The sequence below is a fragment of the Ambystoma mexicanum genome, chromosome 1p (assembly GCF_040938575.1).
Source record: "Ambystoma mexicanum isolate Mex_15411 chromosome 1p, UKY_AmexF1_1, whole genome shotgun sequence".
Lineage (NCBI taxonomy): Eukaryota > Metazoa > Chordata > Amphibia > Caudata > Ambystomatidae > Ambystoma > Ambystoma mexicanum.
The window spans coordinates 975462227-975480860 of NC_090921.1; the positions used below are offsets into that span (position 1 = coordinate 975462227).

The following is an 18634-nucleotide window of genomic DNA, read 5'->3' on the forward strand; positions in this document are numbered from 1 at the left end:
GTATATGTTCTGATTTAACTTTGAAGTGAGAAAAGGCTGGCTAAAACCAGCATTTCATACTACAAGTGGCTATCCTTGTTTTTCATTATCGATGTTGATTGCAACTTGACTCCTTTAGGAAGCGCGGACAATGAGGATATAGTGATCAATCGCCCGCATTGAGGGCTGACCCTATGGTAGAAGCATAGTGATGCTGGATCGACCAGCACGCTGTACTGTAAGGAAAGTATTATCAAATGGGGGCGCTCACGGACGTGGTAGTCCAACGCAGTGCCCATCATGAAGGACCTGCCTCTCAACCCAACGTCTGCCTGCACATCCTCGTATATTGGTGGTCGATACCAACTGAGGGAATCCATACACTGATTTCTGAAGCCTCTTCCCCTTGAGAGGGTAGGAGGGCCCGTGCCGCCATACTGAGAACCACGTGTGATAAACCACTATAGGGGGTGTGAATTGAGTCCCGGGGATAGTGAACGAACTCCATGCACCAGCGCTAGCACAAAGGACTGACAGCTGAAAGGGGACCTTAGAGGGTTGGGCCCCTGCATACCATGGCGTGTGCCCTCCTCAACATCAAATTCCCTGAAAAGGCAAGGGAGTGTGGACATTCTGGGGCTACACTACTCCCAGCAAGGCGCAATGTTTTAATGTTCCTCATAACTGAAGGTGGTCGATACAGTGGAATAACGTGACTGCTGGATGGCCCTGGCCACCTCTTCATAGGTGACCCACCTAGGCCACAGAGTCCCACCGCCAGGACTGATCCATCATTGACAGCTGAGAAGGTTGGGCCCCCACTGGAGGGGCGTGTGTCCTCTTCTCCATCTATTGCAGCTGGGTATCGTTTTCTGTCCTGCACGTGAGCTTAGAGAGGACCAAGTTGTGTCGAATGCACCCTTTAGAACGATCCTGTGCTGCATACATATGAACGTCAAAGAGAAACTCGCACCATCCGAATTCTCCCTGTGTCGCCCTCACGTTGCTCCCCCTTTAGATCGCACGATGGCTACCTCGTGGACGCAGACGGCCGCAACCAAAGCCGATATAGCGGACCTGCTATCGAAATAAAGGGCATGAGGGCCGATCTAGGTGCGAAAGTGGATAAAATCATGCAGAGGATTGACAAGATGGAAGAGAGAATTGAAGAAGTGGAGCATAACCAGACCTTTGGTAGCTGTCCTTTGTTCCCCGGTGTGGGATGGCAGCTCTGAAGCCAGACTGATGGTCATGGAGACAACCAACAGATTTAGTGTGAAGATTAAGCTGAGAGATGGCCAGCTTTTCCAGGAGTTTGCCCAGGAAAGGAGTGATGGAGATTGGGCGATAGCCGAGTAGGAAGGGTTGGTTGGTTTCTTAAGAAGAGGGTGCACAAGGGAATGCTTGAGGGGGATGGGGAAGACTCCAGTGGTGAAGGAGTGGTTGCAGAAATCAGCCAGAGCAGGAGCCAGGGTGTCAAATGTGGTCCTTGATTGTTTTGGACAAACAGGGGTGAACCTGTTTTGACAAGACTTTCATAGATCGGACTTGTCTAGAAACCTCGTCTGCGGAGAACCGGGGACCGACAGAAGAGGGAGGAAAGGTGGCCAAATAAGGGCCAGAAGAAAGCAGGACAAGAGAGAGAGAGAGAGAGGACAGGATGTCCCGAGTTTTAGAGATGAAATGAGAGGCCAGGGCTGTGCAGAGGGCCTGGGAGGGGACAGGAGAGGTAGAAACTGCAGCAAGATTGGCCAGCTCCTTGCAGAGCTGGCCAATCATCAGTGTCCATTTTTTGGAAGGTATAAAGATGGTGGCACTGGTACTTTGGATCCCATGTCCACATATCCAAAGATCAGATATTTTTCACAGTGGAAACATGAAATAACCCCAGGATTTTCTTCATCCCAGAACTGGCTCCCAACAATGAAAACATGAGGAGACTGAATTGGATTTCAAGGTTTAAATGGATTGTTTGGTGGTGTGGTAGGGGAGATTCAGACCATGAAATTAGAGGTCCCTATAGAAGGTGAGGTGTTTGAAGGTTTACCAGGAGACAAAATGGCAACACAACCCTACAAACTTGCGCCACAGGTTGCACAGACCCGAATGGCCAATACTGGCTATAGTATGGTGGGGTTATAGCAAAGTGCAAACAGTAGGAGTTCTGTACTGTGATCCATAAATGCAATAGTTCTGTGTTGAGCACAAAGGATTACACATGAAAAGGACATGCGTATCTGGATAAGAAGACCATTCATCACAACTGTACACCGTCCAAGAAAGCCACAAACTTCCTAGTTGGATGGTACTAGGATATGAACCTAAAAGCTGGTAATCTTGCATGTGGTTTATTCTGCCTAGTCTGGAAGTGCAATTGACAGGTGGAGGGCTGTGCAATCGATTTTCCCTAGAAAATGTCTCTTTATGGAGTGAGCGGTTAGAGGGTTTACACTGTACTTACATTTTATCAACTGGTCAAGGTTTTCCACAGAAACACCTCCCTGCTGCCCAACCACACCCTGAATAATTTGCACAAGATCTTTCAGGGCGTCAACCTTTGAGTGCCGGTCCCACACCACAGCTACATGCTGGCCCTCTGCAACGCCATACTCTGCCATGTCTGTGGTAGCCTAAAAAAGACAAAAGGGAATGAAATCAAGGCTAGCAAAAGGCAGAAATGATAGTAATGTCACCACAGTTTTACTGCCAAGTAATAAAGAGCACCCCACACATCCTCCTTCTGCACACGCAAGCATAAACGTACCCTTGAGAAAACAGTGTGGTCCAGAGAGAACACCCAACGTATAAAATATACATTAGTGCTTCTTAAAGAAAAAGTGGCAGCATTCATATATTTTCTAAAACATTTACGTAGTCCTCTTTTGTATCGTGGAGAATTAACATTGTTAGAATATTTGACCATGGATCTAGCTTCAAAAGCAGCAAGAGACGATTTGTAATTCTGTAAAACAGACCCCAAAATAAGCCCTGAAATGGAATACCGTGGGCGGCCCTTTCAGAATGAAGTTAATGCAGTGTTAAATGCTATGTTACAAAGTAACAATAATAGATGGATGACTCAGTCTGGTATTGTTCAGCTGAGGAGATATACAATCTTCAGTAAATGGAAGGCTGCATATTGCTGCACTACACAGTAGTGAAAACAACAAGTTACTCACCTCTGGTAACTTTATTTCGACTGGATGTTCCTCCCACATATTCATCATCTTTGATATACTCTGATAGCTTGCTTGCAGCTCAGAAACTTCTCAGCAGTGGGTGCTGTGCGTCATCAATGACCGTGTCCTTCGAGGGCCTCAGTCGTCCTCCAGTACAATGCTGACACTGTTCTATGAGGCACGCACCACGTTGCCTCAGTTTGTGCTTTTCCTCTCACCGCACAGCAGTCTCAAAAATGAGAAATACTTGAGCTTTAACGGAGGAAGGTGTAAATCACGGAAGCTCCTTCTTGACAGAGGGGATGGTTGGGAGGAGCGACGAGGAATACGTGGGAGTGAACATCCAGTCAAAAGAATGTTACCAGGCGCAAGTAACTTGTTCTTCGAAATGGATTGTGTCCTCTCACGCAGGCCCCCAAATAAGGTTTGTACCAAGCCATTTTACGCATGAAAAAACAAGCCTCTGAAACAGAATGCATTTCTCTGAAGCCTTTTAAAAAAAAGAAACTGCACTGTGATAAAGGAATGGTTTCATCCATTCAGCTTATGCTGTGTTGTGTGTAGGTGCTCATGGAGCAAACAGAAGCACTGTGCATGTTTATTTTCCTAGCATTTTAGGATTGTATAATTAATGGGAAACTAAATTGCAATTGAGAATTGTTTGTAACAAATTATGCTTTTTTCCCCAGTGAAAGCAAACCAGTATTGCACAATTGTATTTTTCAGAATACCTGTGCTGTGTGCATAATCATGCAGAGGCAGATCATTTTCACACTTACAATTTAATTTACACTCTAATCACAAAAAGTGTGTAAAATGAGGACTATGCACGGTCTAGTTTACATCCATTCAACCTTGTATTCAATGGGGTAGATTACTATAAATGGTCAGTGGCAGCAGAGTCTTTGCTCAAGGGTGATTGTCATTACACCAATCACAGGTGTTATAGCCTCTCAAATCTTCAAAACCTGACTTTCCAGGAAGTGCAAGCGCTGTTCAAAAACAAACAAATTAAAGTTACATTTGTAATTGAAATAGAACCTCAGCAAAACCTGTCCCTGTGATAATTCAGATAGGTGTTTAACTTTATGTTGCGCTTCATACATGGTTCGTCCAACATCTAGGCACTGCGATTGTTATACCTGACCTCCGAAGGATGTTAGCCAATAAGATAGCTCAGCCAATTGAGCGCTTGTTGCTGCGATCTGTGCATGATCTGTAGGTTGCAGGTTCGAATCCCGACAAGGTCAACTCAGCCTTTCATCCTTTCGAGGTCGATAAAGGAGTACCGACTTAGGTTTGGTGACAATTGTGATAAATATGTTCTATGTACAGCGCTATATAAATAACCATTTGAACATGACGTTCGGTATAGAATATAGCATCCTTGCCTCTCTGCACTGTTGTATCATAACCTCAAAAACACACAATACAATTAATGTTTGCTTTACTATCTAACTGGCTTGGGTTTTTTTGTGTTTTCAACATGTAAACATATACAGAAGAGATCAAATGGCCAGACCTTAGAGAAATAATGACAGGTGTATTCTGTCACAATGCAGGAAGCCGCTGCATGATAACGATGTTCATACAGTTTTTGCACACATCGGCTGGATGTCACATACATTTTATTCTCTTGCAAAGGACAAAAGTAATTTTTACTCTGAAATCATATTTACTCTCAAAGTTTAAAAATAGGCAGTAAAATACTCACACCTCAAAATCTCATCTGGAGCACTGCCTAAACCCAATAAAACCTTACTTGAATGTGGCTCCTATAGCCCTTTGTCAATGATGAACCGCAGCAGTAAAATTCTCACTGCCCTCGTGGCAAATAGGCTGAAAAGTGTAATAGGCACCCTAATACACCTGTAACAGACTGGCTACATCCCACGTAGGAATGCCTCGTGGAACTTGAGGCGACTACACCACATAAGGGATAGGACTATGCCCCTTGAAGAGCATTATGCAGTGGCCTCACTAAACGCCATCAAAGCATTAGATTCCGTCAGGTGGGACTGGTTGGGAATGTAGCAACATTACAGCAGTACGGGCTTGGGAGGGGTTTCCTGAGAATGGTTAAGCTGGTCTATACTGAAACAAGGGCCAGACTGAAAACTGGCCGACATATCTCTATAGGATGGATTTACAAATGGCACCAGACAGGGATGCCTGATGTCTCCAATGTATTTATACTCGCATTGGAGTGCTTCTCAGAGAAGAATACGGGCATGCTGCATTCATGTAGATGGAGTGGAACAAGTGGTCTCCGTGTACACTAATGATATGCTGCTTTATATGTGCTACCAGTATATGTTGGATGTCTTGGACCACTTTGCCGAAAGCTCAAGCATTACCATTAGCTGAGACACAAGCCTGTTCCTGTTGGCAGGCCTAAGGGGATCTAAATTGTCCCTTGACACTTTTAGATATTTATGTGTTAACATCTGGCAAAAGACTATACAGGAGCACAACACACAGGATGAAGTGATGAAATCAATGGACATTTGAGGTAGAGTACCTTAAAAATCAATGATCGGTAGGGCAGCTCTCCTTAAAATGGTGGTTCCACCTCACTTGTTGTACCACTTTGTAAATGTCCCCTATAATATACCTAGGAGGCTCTTGACTAGATTCCATACTTTGGGGATTTATATGGAAAGTGGGTAGAAATAGGCTGGCACTGGGCATGCGTGTCAAAGACCCTATGAAGCTGGTGGGATTAGAGTACCTCATTTTGAACTCTATTTTCTTGCTGGGCAGCTGCAGTTTGTGATGTGGTGGTTAGCACATTAACCATCATTGGACAGTATGCTTTTGCAACCTTCTGTGGCACAATACTACCTGAAAGAAGTCTTGTGCGTAGAGGAGACTTAGCTTGCTGGGGCACCGCACCTTCCGATACAAGGCAAAAGACTGGCGTAGGGCTTGGCAACTCTTGGAGGGGGGAGGATCCATTCTCCCCACAGATACCTCTGGTAACTGCATTGTCTAGACAGCCACAAAGTGTGCTGGGTGTCTGGAGGTGCTGGGAAAGTAACAGGGTGGTTACACTGGGTGACTTGTTCCATTCCAAGAAGGGAATCCGACAGACTTCACTGCACTAGCCCAACAGCCCGGTATACACAAGGGACTATGTCTACTGCACTTGAGCTTGACACAAGAAATTGAGCGCACATGGTGAGGATGCCGAGAAACCCTGGAGTGGCGATATGAGGCTAGAGACAATGTATGACACGTCAGACAGCTGCCATGTGGTTTCTAGACTTTATGAGCCATTCCTAAACGAACATTCTTTAGATGATCTAGGGGTGAGGACCAAGTGGGAAACAGACTTGGAAAGGACGCTCTCAGACACAGAATGGGCACGGGTTTTGTTATACGCACAAATGGTCCCAAGAAAAAAGGCAGATTCAATCTCACACAATTATGATAACACAGAGCATACATGACCCCTCATAAGATTTCCCAGTTTAAGGGAGCAGGTAGACAGTGCTGCCCCAAATGTGCAGCAGTAAATGCCATCATTCTTCACATGTTCTGGTCGGAAATATTGGGAGGGGATTGCAGATAAAGCGCTCAGAGATGGAATAGACATGCATGCTTGGCCTTCAGAGGCATGTTTGCTGAGGTTGCTGCGCGCAGGTGAGAAGCATCACACCTCACGAAAATGAAAGATGTAATTTGCGTGCTGGCTAAGTGCAGCATTGCGATGTCGGAGGTGGAGAGGGGGCGACTTACAGTGATGGGCATTGGCATAGACTGTGGTCTGGCACATGGCAGTGTACTGGGGTTTGAGGGAGGTTAGTGATGATGTAACATCATGGAACGTATCGAACGCTGGACATTTTTGCACCCCCGTATACTAGGGCCACACTGCGCTGACAGCCGTAAGGGAATTAACGTAATAGCACTGTCTACACAGGGTTGGAACTGTGAATATGATACATCACGTAGAAGTAGCACATAATGTATATGTATGAGGCTTTTAGGTTTGGAAGATACAGAAAGGCACGGTTTGTAGGGATTTTTGGTTAAGAAGAGTTGGGACTACACATGGCGCACAGAGGCACTTATTGCCTTAATCAAAATGTTACGTAATGTCCAGCTTTCTCATGTAACTGTTGCAATAAGTAAATAAACAGAAAAGTGAAATGGAACAGGGCATATACTGCACTTGCAACATGGAGTGTCTACAAAAGGGTCAAATTTGGATGGCTGAGTAGATCGGCTGGAACAGGCCACCAAGGTGTGGACCCAGCAGGAGAGGAAGTGTTTCTCCAATTGGAAAGGGTTGGAAGCAAACTATAGGACTCTTGTACTTTTTTCAGACTGGGTGCAGGGACAACTGTTGGAGAATGGTACAGCAGGCAGACTCAGTTGGGTTTTTCCATCCTCCCAAGAAATGTTGCTGCACCAAGAAGATTTCCAAAGGATTGTGGGGAGGTTTGGTTCGCAGTCTCCGTCACCCATGAGAACGCTTAACTTCCTTTGTTCTGCTCCAGATCCCAGAGTAGAGAAGCTTGGGGAAAGAGGGAGTGGATGTTGTGTCTCTGGCCTGAGTAGGGAGCCTTCTATATCACTTTCCTCCCATCCCGCGTTCCAATTGTATGGGGCAACACTCAGGAAGGCAGGTCATTGTTGATTCTGGTTGTGTCCCATTGGACTCCAAGATCTTGGTTTTCCCTTCTGGTGAATCTGGCAGTGGCTCCAGTATGGTCTTGCAAAAATACCAATCACCACTCAGGGCATCGAGGGGGCGGTTGGGAGCATCTTTGATGAGATGGGTAGTTTGGAAGTCTGCCCTCTCCTGGCCACCTGGGAGGAGACTTTAGGCTGGGTCCTAGCGGGGGATCCACAGGATTCTCCACAACTCCCTTTATCTAGTCAAATGACTAGAGAACAATACTTAGTGTGTCACATAGGTATAGTGTTTTATTGTTCATAATTCGCTAAGACAGACATGATTCTTTGGGGATCAAGAAGAACGTCGTCATTTTTAATCAACTAATATTTGAATCAATTTGGCCAGAATGCCAATGCATTTCGGACGTCAAAAGTAATTCATCAGGGCAATTTCTTAATTAACCAAATGATAATTCATAAAAACAACAGTGCACCAGCCACTCAACACCCTTGGCCAAACCACTGATATGCATTAAGTGACAATGATCCATGAAAAATGTGAACGTCTGGTATAGCGCCAGTTGTGTGGACACAATGATGACAGCATGGCAACATATTGTAATTAGCCTATTCAATAAGTGCATATGTAGCATAGTTAAACAATTGCATGTGAAATGGTTAATGTTTAACCACAAAGCCAATATAGAGGAACACTACGGAAAAAACATCACACGATGAGAAGAGGCATAGAACAATTAATGCATTAAAAAGGATGAGAAAGAACAGAAAATGAATCAATCCCACTTCATCTAATAATGCTGTCTATTACAGTTAAAAACGAAACCACCAAAATATCATAGGGCAGTTCCTGTCTGACCATACGTAACATAGCTACCATCTAATATTAACTAAACTGAGGTATTCAATGTGGCTAAGGTTGTGTCAAAATCAAATTCGAAAATCCAAGGACTGAAATCGCACAACAGGCTAATTCCCGGATCTTGTCTACTAGAATTAGCTAACAGTGCAATTAAGTAAGGGTACAAAAAGACCAACCAGGCCAACTGCCTCCTCACTCCCGAAATCCTCATTGATGTAAAATAAAATTGCTCATGAGGTTTAAGCAAAGCAACCTATGCTGCGAAAGATACATACAATCAGTATCCGGTTCACATGGTTGGGAGTCATCAACTATAAAATAAATAGAGCCATAATCGGAGAGGATCTGCAAAAACCAGTTCAAAACCCTGTACCTTGTGGTTGGAGCTGGACACATAAACCTCCAAGAGAAAATATTCAATATTGCGCAGCCTTTCCATGAACACCCCCTCCCGACCCCAGAGTTAGAAACTCAAAACGCTAGAAGAGAGAAGGGCCCACTTCATAAGAAATTCCATATGATCCAAACTACAGAAATCACCCCCACGATCCAGAAACGTCATTACCAGATGCTCGCAGGAGTTGGGTCCGTCCTAACTGCCAGCGAGTAACGAGACCAGTCTGCCATAGCATGGGCTGTCACATGTAATTCATAACATGAAATCAATGCCAATTCAAAGTGAAATGCTGACTGTCCTTGTAGGTGTGTAAGGGAAACAACTACATTGATGCAAAACTGTGCAACCTAGGTGGTGCCCAAGTCGCTAACTCCTATCTAGTAGCCACTACAACACTGCAGTTAATCTAATACTGTAGTATCTAGATGCGCCCAGTAGAAAATAAAGAAAAGACCGGAAAAGAAAATGGGGACGCTATCTTATCAGAAACAACAAATCTGTGTGGGTCATGTAGACCGGCACAATGACCCCTGTGCTGGTGATATATTAACCTTATAGAGACAAGAATTGGTTCCATTAAGGAAACGTGATGCAGAATTGAAGATAAAGAAAAGGTACACCTAGTCAGAGCCATTTACTGAAATGCCAACCTCTGTCCATAACAGAACACAATATAGTCAAAATTCGAAGAAACCAGAATTGGCATCTCTAGATCAGTGAATACTGTTGTGTAAAGACATCAGGCAAATCCTGTTGTATAGTGGTTTGAAAGCAGCGATTCTTAGTTCACTAGATCGCCATTTCTGAGAAGAACTCTAGGTTGCTGCATATCAAACATTGCCATCCCAAACGTAGGCATACTATTTTTTTTTTTTTAAACTTCATTAACTTTTTGAAGCAGTTCACAGGTTAAACAGTACATACATGTAATGTCGTACTATCTTGCATCTCATTCAAATTGTTAACCCAACTCTGCTCCCCCCTCCCTCACCCTTTGACTAGCCATGATAAAATCTCATTTGTTATCTCTACTGGTCCTACACTCCTTTTCGCCATCGCTTTCTCTCCTGCTTTGCTTGGTATTGTACGTTTTGACCGTATCTAAACGGTCGCACGTACAAAAAGGTCTAAAAATGATACCACCAAAGGTTGGAACACCAAAGGTTCCAACCTTTGGTGGTAGCATTGCAGGTAAGTAAAAAAAAAAACTGCAGGCAAAATCCCGCTCACTATACTGTGTGGTATAGTGAGCGGGGTGTGTTGCGGGGGACACTGTAAAAAAAAAAAAAGGACCCTGCGGCGCTGGTTCCCGATCACGGAAGTGAAAGGGAACTGGCACTGCAGGGACTCAGCGTGAAGAAAAGAGTGGGGTTTGTTTATGTTGGGGGTGTTGTCATGGGTGTGGTGGGGGTATGGATATGTACGTGTGTTCGCATGAGAAAGGTGTAAACTGTTGGTGGTTCGCACCTTTCCCATGCGAACTTTCCGGCCGCGGGCAAATCAGCCACGGTCGGATCACGTAGACCCCTCTGGTTGACTTGAGTGAGGGCAGTCCACTGAAGCAGGTCTACGCCTGGATCTTGCTTTTGTTCCTTTATCGCCCGTTTCCACACTCCCGTTTCTGCTGACCATTTCCATAAGTCTCCCCACCATTTCTCCACACTCGGCCCGCTTTCTGCTTTCCAGTTCATGGCTATGCTATGTTTAACGAACACATATTAGAACTTTAATCTTTCCGATTGCTTTCTCTTCTGTGCCCCTCTGGAAGAGACCTAGCATGCATGCCTCCGGGGATTGGGTCTCCAAGTTTATGCCTCCTTGGGCCACCTTATTTGCAATTTTCCTGCAGAATTTCTGTATATAGCTCTTTGTGTGACAAATAATTGTATTAGTTGTAATCTTGCATTCCTGGAGACACTAACGGTATTTGGCTACCCTCTGCCAATCTTTGTCTGCAAAGGGCTTCTCCAGTCCTGCCTCCCATCCCACCCTGCATTTCAACTCCTCCCTGGAGTGGTGCTCTATCAGCACATCATATAGTCTTGATACGGCATGCCCTCCCTCTGAAATATCTATTATTGTTTCGATTTCTTCTCTACCTATTGTATCTTCCCCAATAGATGGCCATCTGCAGCATATTATCATGCTTACGATCGAGCTGTGTAATAGGAATTGTCCACCGTGTACGCCTGACGCATACTGTAATTCTTGGAATTCCAGTCATTTATTTTCTCCCCTCAGGCCCCCTATCGTGATGATCCCACAAGTCTCCCAGTGTGTACGCACACTAGCTCTTAGTCCCCTACTGTCTGTCATCACTGCTGCTAGGGGTATCTGTGGCAATATCGGGTCTATAATTCCTAGTGTTTTGCAAGTTCTCTGCAAGATTTGCATGCCTAGTGTCACTAGTTGTGGATATCCTTATGGTTCTGGTGGGGCAACCCATATGAGATCTTTCAAGTGTTAAGTGTTTTATTGCTGGTTGTAAGAGTGTCGTATCTACAGTTGTGCATGTGCTCTTGTTCTGGATCATGATAGATGTCTAATCCTGGGTCTGCCAGCCAGCTCACTTCGTATTGCATCTGGCATGCTAGGTAATACAGTTCGAAGTTCGGAATCCATAGCACCCCCTTGTTCATAAGGACTTTGTAGAGTATTGAGTGCCACTCTAAGTCTACCCCCTGCCATGAAAAGCTTCTACACTCTTTGTCCAGTTTTATGAAGAATTGCCTCTGTATGTTGTATGGTATGTTCCCAAAGCAGTGTAACAGTCTCAGTAGTGCAACCAGTTTTAATAGAGCCGCCCTCCCCATTACTGACAGTGGCAAATTCCCCAGAATAGCATTGATCTCACTAGTCCTTCCATTATGTTTATAGTGTTGTGCATGTGCTCTTGTTCTGGATCATGATAGATGTCTAATCCTGGGTATATGAAGGAGTTCTTCCTCCATGGTAGTGGTACGGCAGGCAACTCTGCACTGTTGCTCGCAGCTAATTTGGACAGTGGGAATAAACAGGATTTATTCCAGTTTATTGCGATCCCTGACAATTTGCTAAAATGGTCTAGTACGTCTAATGCGTGTTGTAAGTTCTCCTCAGGTTTCTGCAGATATAATAGCATATCATCTGCATACATCGACAGAATATGCCATAACTAATCTATCGCTATTCCAGCCTCTCATATTCCCAGTCTCAGAAATGCAGCTATTGGCTCCACTCCAAGTGTGTACAGCATCAGAGACAGTGGGCAGCCTTGTCTGGTGCCTTTCTTTAACTCATCTGTCCGTAAAATTGTTTTCAGTTGTAACTCTCGCCATAGCTTTAATATAGATCAATTTCACCCATCTCATGTAATTTGGTCCATATCCTAGTCTAGCCATTGTGGCGTAAAGCCAGTACCAATGCACCGAATCAAATGTTTGTCACATCCAAGGAGGCCACTGCACAATGCTCTTTTCTACCCTCCGTACTATTGATAATGTGATGTAGCCTCCTTAGGTTCCAGGAAATGTTCCTACCTGGTGCATATCCAGTTTGGTCAGGGTGTATAATTTCCGTTATTACTCTCCTGAGCCTGTTTGTCAGCACTGCAGTAAGAATTTTGCAGTCTTCATTCAGTAGGGACAGGGGTCTGTAAGATCCACATTTTTATTGGGTTTCAGGAGAGGGATAATTACAGCCTCCCTCATGCTTCTGGAAGTGACCCCGTTTTGAAGGCTTCGATGTATACCCTCATTAGGATCGGTGCTAGACTATCCACATGCTCTTTAGAATATTTGCCTGGTAATCCATCCATACCCAGTGCCTTACCCAAGGGCAGTGTTCTTATTATAACTAAGCTAACACCTCTTTTAAATGTGTGTATGAGTTGGTCATCTAGGTGTGGTAAGGTAATGATATCCAGCACTTCCTGCAGTTCCCCATTTCTTTCTGTGTGAGAGTCCTTGTATAGCTCTTGATAGTATTTGTAAAATGCCTTCACTCCTACCCGAGTGTTCCTTATGTTTCCCTCTGCATTTTGGGTCGAGTATATTGGTGTTTTCCTGTTGTTACTCTTATGTAACCAAGCCATCAGTTTGCTAGGTTTATCCCCTTGCGTGTGGATTTTGTCTAGGTATTGTGTAAAGCTGAATTTGTCCAGCTTGTCCCATTGGGTCAGACACTTTCGTCCTAATTTAATTTCTTCTTCCAAATGGTCTTCTCCTGCACTGTTCTTCCTCTGAATCTCAACAAGTTTATGTTTTGCTTCATGTATTTCTGGAGGTCATGGCTTTGCACACTGCACTCTCGCTGCTTTGGCTAGCATCTCTCCCCTGATCACAACTTTATATGTTTCCCATAACGTACCCACTCGTTTGATACTACCTTTGTTAACCTTGAGGAACTCTAGCGTGTGTTCTCTTACATGTTCTTTGAATGCTGTATCTAGGAGTGCCTTGCTTCTGAGTCTCCAGGTTGGTATTAGCGGTCTAGGGGCTGTTACTATTCAAGCAATTAGCAGGGCATGATCTGACAATACTCTTGCTTTGAATTCTGCCTCTTCGAATTCCCTCATATGTTCCACCCCAGTGAACAAGTAGTCTAGTCTTGTGTGGGGCGGAATAGTGAGAGTAGTCTCTTCTGTATGAATGGTCCTCCATAGATAGTCGACTAGGTGGAAGTGGTGTAGGAGGGAGCCCAGAACGTTAGCCGGTGGAGACGGACTTTTGAACCTGTCGTCCGAGCTGTCCATTGTGGGATTTACTATACAATTGATGTCTTCGCTCCATATTGTGACCTCAATCCTGCACGGTCCCAACCTGGCATAGAAGGACCTGAAGAATGTCGTGACATCATTGTTTGGTGCGTATGTGTTCACTATTATTTCTCTGTTTCCAAGCACACCGTGCATGATTACCATTCTGCCTTCATCATCAGCTTTAGTGTGTAGGATTTTTAGAGGGATTGTCGGGGCCACCCAGATGAGGACTCCCCTGGCCTACGCAGAGTATGTGGATCCCACCACTACACCCACTGCGCCCCATTTTTGAGCAATTCTATCCTGTCTGGGTTTAGTCAGATGTGTCTCTTGTAATAGGGCGATTCCCATTTTATGTCTGCGCAAGTATGTGATCACCTTCTGCCTTTTTCCGTAGTTGATCTGAGGTCTGAACTCTTATGTTCCCAGCTATCGGATCATTGTTTGTGTGGGCTTTTCAAATGCTTCTAGTGTGCCACTCACTGTTCCGAGGGTTGTGGCTGTTTTGTGTGCGAGGACTGCGTAATTCTCTATCAGGCTTCCCCCCCCTTCCCCTTAAACACCCATCTCCCTCTTACTCAACAAACCTTTCCCCAACCTGTCCAGTCATGCAGAGCATGCTTAGACTTCCCCACTTCCGCTCCTTGTCTGCCTAGTCGCTGGACTAGGCGCTCGGTGCCCAACAGGTGGGTACCTGGTATCGTACCCTAACAAAAATGTGTGGGGTAGTAGGAGCTCTCCTCTGTCCCATGTCCTTCCTACCAAGCAGCATGCCTCTTCTGTTGTTTTCCTGCTTATTGTCCTGTCCTTGAACTGCATCCATGGTATCTAATCCAGAGTACAGTTTCACATTTGATCCAACTTATTTGTTCTCAAGTGAGTGAGGTTTGTCTTGTTTCAGCTTAATGCCATTAGTTTTGCCATTTAGCATTCTGGGGGCTCGTTCTTGTTTTCTGCACCTACCGTAGTCAGTCTTTTTCCATTGTTGGTATTTTCGCACTGTCCATCCAATGCACCTCCGTCGAAAAACAGGGCCCTGCCATTATGTATTATCTTCAATTTAGCCGGATAGATTAGCATGTATTTCAGTCCCGCTTTTTTCAGTCTTTCCTTTGTGGCTATAAATTGGGCTCTTCTTTTCTGCACCTGGAAGGTATAGTCGGGTATATTGACAGTTTAGCTGAGGCTCTTTGTATATTGCCCCCTGTCCTGGAACATGCTAGGATCTTCTCTCTATCTTTATAATTTACAGCTTTGGCGATGATCGGCCTGGGTGGAGCCCCAGGTGGTGGTTTCCTGACTAAGGATCAATGTGCGCGCTCAATACCAAACTCTTGGGTGAGATTTCTGGTCCGATTTCTTGTAGCAATAAATTTTCTACGTAGTTAGTGGGGTCGGATCCCTCCATTCCCTCTGGTAATCCCAAGATCCTAATGTCATGGCGCGCGCGTCCTTCTGCATCTTCTGCTCTTTCCTCCAGCAGTTTCACTCTGTTTCAGTATGTGGACATCTATCGCCGTTTGCGCCGCTTCTTTGGTGTTCACTTGCACTTCCAGCTTCCCAGTGTGCTCCGCTAGCGCCCTCACATCTTACCTCAATAAACCCACATCAATCCGTACTGCGTCAATTCTTGTTTGCAAGGTTATTTGTAGTGCTGCTATTGCGTCCAGTATTTGTTGGTTCCCATTGTCAAGTTTGTCCTTTGTATCCATAGCTGACCCAGCATCTCCATCTACTTTGGGGTTATGTTGGCCTTTTGTAAATGCTTCCATTGTAGTTTACCCAACTTTGGTTTTATTGCCTTTAGTCGCCATCCGTTCTGCGGGATTCCTGCTTCAGCATATTGGTCTCTTGTTTGACCTGGCAGGCTCGCTTTCCATTTACCTTGCCTTTCTTCTCACTTTGTGGCTCTTAATTGTTTGCCTGGTCACTTCCTCTCTAATCTTCTAGGTCATGTGACCCTGCCCGTGTCAATCACGTGCATTTCTTGGCCACGGGATCCCAAGCTACTGCTCTTTCCTGGTCTCTTTTTAGCCGGAAGAGTGTCCTTCTTACCCCTGGCTTTTGCTCCTTATTTCACATGCCCCTTCTGCTAACCTGTTTCTGTAGGGGCTGCTTCTTCTAGTATTAGTCCTCTCTTGGCTTACTGTCTTTACCCCCGTGATGTGACTGTCCCTCAGTGCGCCTTAGTATTGCTTTATGCACCCTCATTCCATTGCGTGCCTCCCCTTGTTTGCATTGTTCCTCCGGGTATCTCAGGACTTCTACCCGTGTTTAGTAGGGTCTGGGAGTTCAACCGCTGGTCATGCAGCAGTCGGGTTGCTGCCCGGTGGGTCAATTGAACCATGTCTCCCTTTCCTCCCTCACTCCTTCCTGCTGTCACCGGAGTACCAGAGATAAGGACGTGCTCCCGGCTTGCTGCGTTCCACGTTGGTCTCCTGGTCTCTTTGCGCCTCTTCCTCCTCCGGGCCGTCCTTTACACTGGTGCTGTGTATTGCTGTCCACCGCCGTGGGAAACCTTGTGGTGTCCTCCTAGTCCTCTGTGCAGTCCCGATGGCTCCACTCTTTGCAGTTACCTGGCTGGGTCCTACCACCGGCTGTGCCATCTCTGGGGAGTATTCTCAGCTCCTCTAATCCCTGGTCGCCGCGCCTTTCGATCCCAGCAGTGCGTGGTATTCCGATTACGCAATATGCCTTCCAAGTCTCGATCAAGCGTGCACTTCTTGTGCTGAAGCCGTTCACCCAGAGTATGCAAGGGTTTCTCTTGCCTCCTTCACGGTCCAGGTGGCGCTCCTCCATGCTGCTCTCCGCTCAGGTCTAGCGACGGCACTGGTGTCTCTGCTGTATAAATTACAGCACTGCTACTCGCCTCCATTTTCCGCCAGGCCGATTCAACCTTGCAGTGTATTAGATCGGCGTTTCTTGTAGCTTGTGCTTTCCAGAGCTCAGTCAATTGCACACTTCTTATATAGGAGCTATTCCCTCTCAATATGCTTCAAATTGAGGATTGAGCTTGCCGTAATTAGCTTATTTTTATTAGATCCACATAGAGACGCGTTTGCTTCACATGGCGGTTAACCACCCTCCCTCCCCACAGGCATACTATTGCTCTGACTATACATGCCATGTGTCAATGTAAATTACACTCCCCATTGATGAAAGTTGATGTGGAAAAAAACAAACCTTGTTGCATAGCATTATGAAGGTCATGCTTCTAATGAGTTCACTAGATCACCATTTATGGACAAAAACTCAGTTAATGCATACCTATTAATTTATAGGTTATTTGTAATGCACACTATACAGCAGAAATTGTGTTTCAATGCACATCAAGACAAGGGGGGGATAGGGGATGAGGAAAAGGTATAAAAAAAACCAGAACGTTCTTAAACAGTCTTGAAACATTCGGAACATGCAAGTGCCACAGTATGAGAGCAGGGGGGAAAGGGAGGAAGGGATGAAAAACAATAGAAAGTGTTCCTACTAGGCCGTGAGACGATTTGGATCATGTAAATGCTGAAACATGAAAAAAAAGAGGGAGAGGGGAGGAAGGGAAGTGCAGGAGGGGAAGGAGGAGAGAGGTACATAAATGCAAAACAAAGTAAGACAACTGCAGGTCCAGGTAGGTCACAAGCAACATGGAAAAGCTTCACCCATGGAGAGGAGGTGGGGCTAAATTACAATGCTGGTACACGTTAGGTCACATGCAACATGGGAAAAAACGCCCTATGGTGGGGGGGGGGCTACATCACAAAATAAAGACATGCAGTGGTTGCAGGTAGGTCAAATGCAAAACAGAGCAAGGTTCCAAAGTCACCCAGTGGTTTCAGGTAAGTCAGATGCAAAACACAGCAAGGTTGCAAGTCAATCAGTGGTTGCAGGTAGGTAAAATGCAAAACACAGCAGGGTATCAATGTTGGTGCCCTAGACCCTCCATCTTCTCCAGGCAACCGATTTATATTGGTTGTAGTGGATCATGCCACTAGATACCCTGAAGCCATACCAGCGAGAACTGGTACTGCTCAGGCAGTGGCTAAGACCCTGCTTAATATTTTACTGTTGGATAATGCCATCTGTTACATATTCTGAGCAAAAGTGCTGTCTATCATGAGGTTGCATGATCACTGTTTTGAGGTTTACAGGAAACAAAGTAGATCAAACTCTTCGCTCATCTCATTTTGGACTAGTCCAGTATGTCGACCCAAAATGCCTCTTTGTTCTCTCCTCCGTCCGATGTCTCCACAGAATCCCTTTTAGTTGATGAATTCCAGGACCTAGAATCTCATCTGTGCGACAGAATATCCATGTTCATTAAAGTGCCTTACCGCTGATGAATTCATGTTCCTTGTGCGGAGACATTACTTGTGTTTGTTCCAATTAATTCTCGCTTTCCTTCAAATTTATCCTTCGTAATAGATGCCACAGGGACATCCAATACAGTAGTTAACTTTTTCTGAAACACACGTAGCAAAACCTTTTAAAACACAATTTTTTCTCCGGTTTGTGGATGGAATACAAATGGACCTTTAGTGATGCTGTTGCAATTGCCACAGTTCAGACAAGGGTATGTACCCCCTACTTCCTGTTGGTGTTGTGGCTTGTGTTTGTTTCCCTTGTCCATACTAACATGTCTCAAGTTCTCACGCCTCTGGGAAGCAAACACTGGAGGTTCTGGAAATACATTTTTCGTTCCTTCAGGTTTCAAAATGGAGGGGAGCTGGGAGCTATTTAGCTCCTGCTACTAGCATAGAAGGGCTTGGATGGCTTGATACCAGGAGCTACTTTCGGCTCCTCGGGTGAACCGATGCCGAACAAACACACCTATGTGAATTGAA

General features: G+C 45.2%; 1 protein-coding gene across 4 annotated transcripts in view; it reads right to left on the reverse strand.

Moving 5' to 3' along the window:
• CIAPIN1 (cytokine induced apoptosis inhibitor 1) overlaps positions 1-18634 on the reverse strand; it is a 342573-nt gene that overhangs the window by 288220 nt on the left and 35719 nt on the right. For all 4 annotated transcript variants that reach the window (XM_069654074.1, XM_069654083.1, XM_069654066.1 and 1 more), the window contains exon 2: positions 2441-2609. In XM_069654074.1, the coding sequence (XP_069510175.1) occupies positions 2441-2597 (157 nt within the window). In that variant the 5' untranslated portion in view covers positions 2598-2609. The remainder of the gene's footprint in view (positions 1-2440; positions 2610-18634) is intronic.